General features: G+C 46.2%; 1 protein-coding gene across 1 annotated transcript; it reads right to left on the bottom strand.

Annotated features, from left to right (window-relative positions):
* Positions 1 to 1972: 1972 nt before the first annotated feature.
* On the bottom strand, positions 1973 to 5654 carry LOC307058905 (uncharacterized protein; the record flags this gene model as incomplete). Its single annotated transcript, XM_079712607.1, has 3 exons — positions 1973 to 2290; positions 3357 to 3409; positions 5306 to 5654. The coding sequence occupies 3 exons, from the start codon at positions 5652 to 5654 to the stop codon at positions 2129 to 2131; spliced, it is 564 nt and encodes a 187-aa protein (XP_079568733.1). The 3' UTR covers positions 1973 to 2128.
* Positions 5655 to 7494: the final 1840 nt, after the last annotated feature.

Here is a 7494-nt window from a genome sequence, read left to right as displayed (position 1 = left end):
GCCAAAATAAATAATTTAATAAATAAATAAATAAGACTTCCAATGCCACGGAGCAACTAAGCCCGTGTGCCACAACTACTGAGCCCACGTGCCACAACTACTGAAGCCTACGTGCTCTAGGGCCTGTGCTTTGCAACGAGAAGCCACCGCGATAAGAAGCACGTGCACTGCAACGAAGAGTAGCCCCCGCTCGCCACAACTAGAGAAAGCCCGTGCGCAGCAACGAGGACCCAACACAGCTAAAAATAAAAAAATAAAATAAATAAATTTAAAAAAAAATAAAGAAGACTTCCATTTGACTTAAGATAACAAAAAGTCAAAAGGCAAGTAACAAGGCAGGAGAAAAATATTTGCATTCTATTTTGTCTAAAATTCAGGAAAAAGAACTACAGAGTAAGAAAAATAAAATCCAGGGTGGTCCAGTGGTTAGGACTACGTGCCCTCAATGCAGGGCCCAGGTTCGACAGTTGATCGGGGAACTAAGATCAAGCCACATGGCGCAGCGAAAACAAAAAGGAAAAAGAAAATCCAGTAAGAGAAAGGGCAAACAGGTAATTCAAATAATTCACAGAAGGAAAAAAATGGCCAGATGTTCAACCAAACTAATAATCAGGAAAATGAAACAGCGAAATAATTTTACCAGTAAAGTTGCTAAATATTTACAAATAAATGTTGACAGGATGTAGAGAAAGAGGCCACTTCTGGACCTTTGGGAGAATAAACCAGAAGAACACTGGCAATTATCTGTAATCTGAATGGAAAGGACAGGATTAAAAAAATCACGTAATATTGGAAGAGATTCTGGTACAATCCTTGGGAAACATGAAGGAGTCTGTTTTTAGCTTTGAAATAATAAAATCAAAATTTATTGAGCACTTACTATAAGCCAGCTACTATTGAGAACTTTTCCATAACGCAGTTCATTTCATCCTCACCATAGCCCTACAAGATAAATTACTATCACCCCCCCCCATTTTAGAGATAAGAAAGTAGTCAATTAATTTAAGACAGAATTTCTAGAACTCTTGCACTATTATTTTGTGGCAGGTAATCTTTGCCTTGGGGGCCGTCCTGTGCACCGTAGGGTGTTCAGTAGCACCCTGGCTCTACCTCGGCAACTACACAAGATGCCAATAGCACCCTCCAGTTGTGACAACCAAAAATGTTTCCAGACATTGTCAAATGTCCTCTGGGGGGACAAAAATCACCCTCAGTTGAGAACAAGATTTAAGGTAACAACTAGTAAGAAACAAGATTCCACCGGTCAGTGTGTGCTGCTTTCCTTGCCCTTCTGCTGTGCTGTTCCTTGATATTCACTAGCAGTGCCTCCTGGGGTCTATGAAGGACTTTCCTCAGTTATTATTATCCCAAAACATGGGCAGGGCTAGGCCAGGACTCAGCTGGGGTAAGAGAGGTCAAAATGCAGTTCCCACCCACCACCACTGCTCTTCCACCTCATTTTCTTGTGTCCTCTAGTTAAATCACAATGCAGTTCTGCCCAGGGCTCTCAGCAACTCCTCTCCCCACCCCTCCCATGGTTCTAAGCAAGTCCCACCAGGATCTTTCAAAGCCCCTGGGCTCTAATGCTGCCGGGATTCCTCTGGCCTGGCTGCTTGATGACCTCTCAAAGCTGTCCCCTTGGTCTTCCTGTTCCCAAATGCTCTGGACCTTGCCTACTCTGGACTCACAGCTTGTCCTTGGGCCTCCTTGCCCAACTCACTTTTACACCTTCTTGGATTCCCTTCCCTCTTCAAATGCAGGGACCCAAGAGGTCCCTGCTTGACTAGAAGGGAAGCTGGAGTATCATCACACACTTAACATGACAAAAGCATCCGCATCCAACAGGTAAGCTGGGTAAGAATTTCATCAGGACATACACATCCATTGCTCAGCAGGCCCTGGTTCTAACCAGGTAATAAAACCCAATTTTTTTAAAAAGGAAGGAAAATTATAATATCCAAGCTACAATTTTTCTTCTTTTTATTTTTATTTTTTGGCTGTGCCACAAGTCATGTGGGATCTCTGTTTCCCAACCAGAGATCAAACCTGCGCCCCTTCAGTGGAGGCACGGAGTCTTAATCACTGGACCGCCAGGGAAGTCCCGAGCCACAAATTTTCATTTTTGTTTTTAACTTGGTACCATTTTGTCGGGATCGATGCACAACGTATTTTCGAACTGGCACTGGCCAAGCCAGTCCTCCATCAGTAGGACATCCTGGTGAGCGCCCGGCCTGTTCCTCGTCACACACATGAGGAAGGCCTTCCGCCTGCCACTCAGGTCATAACGGTCCTGTTTTCAAGGAAAGCCAAGAAACAATATTTAAACCAAACCAAATCCAAATATGCCTTATATGTGAAATGAGTTTCTTCTGGAGTTAATGATAACGTTTCCCAGCTCAGAGCAGGGGCACAAAACTGATTTCCTCTCTCATCATGACTTCATTTATAATTTTTTCAAATACCTTTCTCAAACTAGGACGAATAGGCCAATCTTATTTTTAAATTCCTATACATAGCCATAACTGCCCATTTAAAGAAAATGGTAAATGACAAATGACAGGGCTGCAGTTATCAAAATTCAGAATGTGGGACATTCTACAGGACAAATAACCTGGTTTCGTCAACAAACATGAAAAGAGGTCAAAGGGAGAGGTATCATAAATTAAGCGTCTTAAGAGACAAACCATCAAGTGTAACTGTGTAGACCTTGTGTGAGTCGGACCCTGACTCAATCCAACTGTAAAAGGCATAAGAGCCAGTCAGGGACATCTGAAGGCTGACTGCCAATAAGGAATTTGTTTCTAGGTATGATAATGGTATCATGGCTATGTTTGGAAAAAGTCTTTCTCAGAAATACATACTCAAGTGTTGTATGTATGAAAGTGATATGGTAGCTGGGGAATTTGCTTCAAAATAATGGGGGGGCGGGGGGAGGAGCAGATGAAACAAGATTGGCCACGTTGCTAATTGTTGAAGCAGGGCAAAGAGTAGGTTGGGCTGGAGTCTGGAGATTCATTTTTCTCTTCTCTCTACTTTAGCTTATGTTTTAAATGTCCATAATAAAACAAGCAAAAAAAGGCTGGAAGCCAGCAATTTATGTAGTTTCGAGAGGCCACACAGCTTGCAATGCCTTCGTCTGTAAAATGCAGATACTAACAGTGCTTACCTCATTTGGTTAATGCGTGCAAAGTGGTTTTATCTGGCTAATGTTTTGCTTTTCCTATTTATAACGGAAAGCAGGGAGATCTGACCACTTGAGACAAAGACACAGATACCCACCTCCAATCCAACAGAAGCAGCACAAAAAAATGTTCAAATGGTGACTAAATACTATCTTAAAGAGTCCAGATATTTACCAATTCACCTTCCACACAGTCATAGCTTCTCTTTGGAATCTTTCGTGGAATCACTGAATGAATTTTCATGAAAAGACAAAACAGAAAAGAACATATTTTTTTCTTTTTTCTCTTCTTAATCATGATCTGCTGTCATTCCTGTTAACAGGAAGCACCTCCCAAGGAAATCAGTTGCCTCTTATGTTTTAAAACAGGTTTCTAGGATTCTGAAAACCCTCTCCCAAACTCATAAGGATGAAAACTTAACAGAACTCCCTTAGGCCCCAGTCAGAATCAGGGGCAGGGAGAGCCAGGCCAGAGATGAAAAAGGAGAAGCACCAATGAACATTAGTGAACATGCACCTCCAGAAAAGGAGACCAAGACATCAATGAAGAGAAAAATGAAGTTAAAGGAACTAGACCCTATTTAATTTTTTAATTAAACAAACTCTTAGCATTCAATTCAAATATTTTTGGAGTGCCTACAGTGTGTAGTCATGATACCGGGTAGTTTGGTTGATTCTGAAAAACAAAAAAACCCAGTTTACCAACTGCAAGAGACTCACAGTTTAAAGGGGTGATAACAAAAGTGTGATACATTAACCACTAAGCCTGGAGAGACATTATGATAAGTGCTGTGCAGATGCAGTCAAGGGAGAATCAAAGGCTTCGTGGGGCCAGTATTCTGCCTACAGGCCATGTTTTGAGGTCGTTTACAGTCGTCACCCATTAGGAATCTAAAAGTCAGCAAAGCAACATGCCTCAAAACTCAACCAGATCTTTATTGGCATATAATTGCTTTATAATGTTGTGTTAGTTTCTGCTGTATAACAAAGTGAATCAGCTATATGCATACATATATCCCCTCCCTCTTGCGTCTCCCTCCCACCCTCCCTATCCCACCCCTCTAGGTGGTCACAAAGCACCAAGCTGATCTCCCTGTGCGATGCAGCTGCTTCCCACTAGCTATCTATTTTACATTTGGTAGTGTATACGTGTCAATGCTACTCTCTCTCACTTCGTCCCAGCTTACCCTTCCCCTCCGCGTGATTTTTCTCAAAATTTTCGAGAGCTATTAGCCAGGAATTTGGTGTAATGACACGTAACGTTATTCCTTAAAATGTTAAATGTGTGTGTAGAGTTAAGTAGCGGTTGTACTTTTGATTTAATAAAATAATTAAAAAGGAAAAAAAAACTCAACCATATCATGAGCATGAGATGGCAGAGACCAGCAACAGTATATTTTAGTGTCTACCTCAGTGTGCCCAGTAGAAGTGTTCTCTTTCTTTCTCGTTCTCTTTCTCTATGTACACAAACTCACTCACATATTATACACACATACATTTATTAAACTTACAAGGGGAAACCCTAACCGCCCCCAGCTTGTTACATTTCTTGATCTTAAGCCACATCTTCCCAGATTTATGGCAAATGTTCTAATGGTGGATTCCAACACGGGGTTTCTCACTGCATCATCTAAAAACCTCCCCCATCATAATCACTTGGAGGTAATTGTTAAAAATGCATCTCAGGCCTGCTGAGTCAATCTGATTTCTCAACCCCAGAATGAACTGGTAGACCCTGATGGCTACTCTTGGACTGGTCACTTGGATTCCGTGCCTGGGAACTGTCTCTCTCCTGCCCGCTTATCCCCCAGTTCCCACTTCCGCCGCGCGTTCACTGGTCCCTTAACGCCCACATCCTCCTTGCTCCACTTCCCCCACCCAACCCTACTGAAGCTCGGTCCACCGCCGCTCACCTGTGCCCCAGGCCTAACCCGGCGCTCACCTAGGACACCCCCCTCCCCGCCAGTCCCCCTTCCCTCCAGTCAGTCCCCCCTCCCCCTGCCCGGGAATCCCGGTCCGTCCTCCCTCCGCCAATCCGGGAATCCCCGGGCGGTAGGGCCAAACCCCGCGGTCACCAAGCGCCGCCTCCGGTCCCCCCAATCCCAGGAATCTCCGCGCGCTCACCCGGGCCGTCGGCGGCGGCGCTCTGCCAGCGCGGCAGCAGGTCGGCGCGGGGCAGCTGCTCCAGCACCTGGACGAGGACGCGCTTGGCGGCGGCCGGCGGGTAGTACTGCTTGGCGAGGAGCCTGGCCAGCTCCGACGGGTTGCGGCCCTCCAGCTCCAGCTTCACCTGGCTCACGCGCGGCTCCACCTTCTTGAGGTGGTCGCGGAAGCTGCGCAGCTCCTGCGAGGACAGAAGGTCCAGGGTCTCCTGCAAGCGGCTCTGCAGCTCCTCCATGGCCGGCGGGATCTTCGGAGGCGCCCGCGAACCGTCGGACCCCGAGCGCCAGCCGATTCCCGGGCTCCCCTCCATTGTCACCCAATGATGCTGAAGCGACCGGGCGGGAGGGACCAATCTGAGCCCTGCGCGCCTCACACGCCTCCCGCTTCTCCTCTTTGTTTTGAAAACTGGAGGCGTTTCCGCTCGTCCTCTGAAGCCCGGAGATTTGGACGCCGGCTGCCTGCAAGCTCCCGCCTTCCGTCCTCTCGGGCCCGAGCTCCGCCCCCGCCCCAGAGCCACGCCCCGCACCCTGGAGGCCCCGCTCCGCCCACAAGAGCTCCTTCTTTAACCCTTGGAGCCTGGGTTAGCAAAGCCGAGTGGTGCCCGCCCTGCAGGGCTACTCCGAGGTGCTCTGCCTTGGCACGCGTTAGGATCACCAGGACTTTTGAAACTACTCATGCCCAGGCCACAACCTGAGCTGATTACATTAGAACGTCTGGGTGGCCGACCAAGGCATCAGTGGTTTTTAAAGCTCCCTGATGATTCCAGTGTGCAGCCAAGTTTGAGAACCACTGACATTATAGCGCTTAGCAGCTACCTAAGCCAGTAGTTCCCAAGGAGCAGGGAAGAACTTGGAAGGTGAAAGAACACTTACAGATTATGGCATTGAGCCAGTTTTTTTTAGAGAGGACGTGGTGACAAAAGCTGATATTTGAGAATTTGAAGGCAGCCAGAAGGTGGCAGTGCACACTGCTCAGCCTGGAGGCGTGGAAGGAGCACTGCCTTGGAGAGCAGATCTCAGCTTTGCAACCCCCCGGAGTCCTATTGCTAGGTTCCCTGACTTGATTGGGCCCTCAGGAAGTGATGACTCATTTTTTTAACCGTGGTTTGCCTCAAAATTACTTACCCTTTCTAACAGCTGGTGAAAGAATCTTAGGACTTGTTTGAATCCTGATTCAAATAAACCAACTGTAAATAATTTTTGAGACAATCAGGGAAACATGAATATGGGCTGGGTATTGGATGATAAGCAAAAAAAAAAATGTTAACTTTTTTCGAGTAGGATAATAACGTAGTTACCTAAGAAAAATGTCCATAATTTTTAGAGGTGCATATTGAAATGTGGAAGGGTGAAATGGTATGATGTCTGGGATCTGCTTTTAAAAGTTTCAGTTAAGGAAAGAAAAAACGAGGTGGGGGAGAGGGGAAAGACAAGCAAAAGTGGCTAAATCCTGATAATTGTTCCATTTGAGTGATGTGAGTGAAGGGGCAATGTACCATCTATTCTACTCTTGTGATTGAGATATTTCATAACATATTCTTGGAAATTGAGTATAGCAGCTTGAAAGCTTTGCTTCTGCCCTTTTTGCCTCCTGCCTTACTAGGCCTTATCTCTAGCGCCAGATGACTGTTTACTCCCACAAAGCTCCGCCCCTAAATAATTTGCTTTAGGTCTAAGGCAGCCAAGAACGAATCAATTTAAAAAGGGCGGGGGGGCACTGGGCAGTGTTTCCAAAGCCCTCTGAAGCTCACTAGCCACTTCCTTTCTGAACTTTAATACTTGTGGGAGACTGCAGGAGAGGAAAAAACAAATTCTGGGGGCCTGGGATATGCAGACCCCAGGGCCACTTGCCTCTGGAATCAGAGTTCATAATGGCAAATTTCAGTTTTACTCCATATTTAGAGAAAATGAGACGATTTCTCCCAATTTTAAGATGATTTGCCCCCAAAAGAACAAATGAAGAGCAGGGAGGGGACTCTGGTGGCTGAAATTCACCAGCTGTGTATAAGGAGAGCAAATCTGCACTGGGATGAAGCCTGCACCTCTGGGGCTTATCTCTGCCCCTCCACTCCCAGGAGCCCCTGGCTGGGCCCCACTGGCATTAGGCTCCCAGAGCCCAAGATGAGGTTCAGGGAGACTGAAGAGGCCAAG

This window comes from Hyperoodon ampullatus, assembly GCF_949752795.1.
Source record: "Hyperoodon ampullatus genome assembly, chromosome: 10".
Lineage (NCBI taxonomy): Eukaryota > Metazoa > Chordata > Mammalia > Artiodactyla > Ziphiidae > Hyperoodon > Hyperoodon ampullatus.
This window is presented reverse-complemented; position numbering and strand designations above follow the sequence as displayed.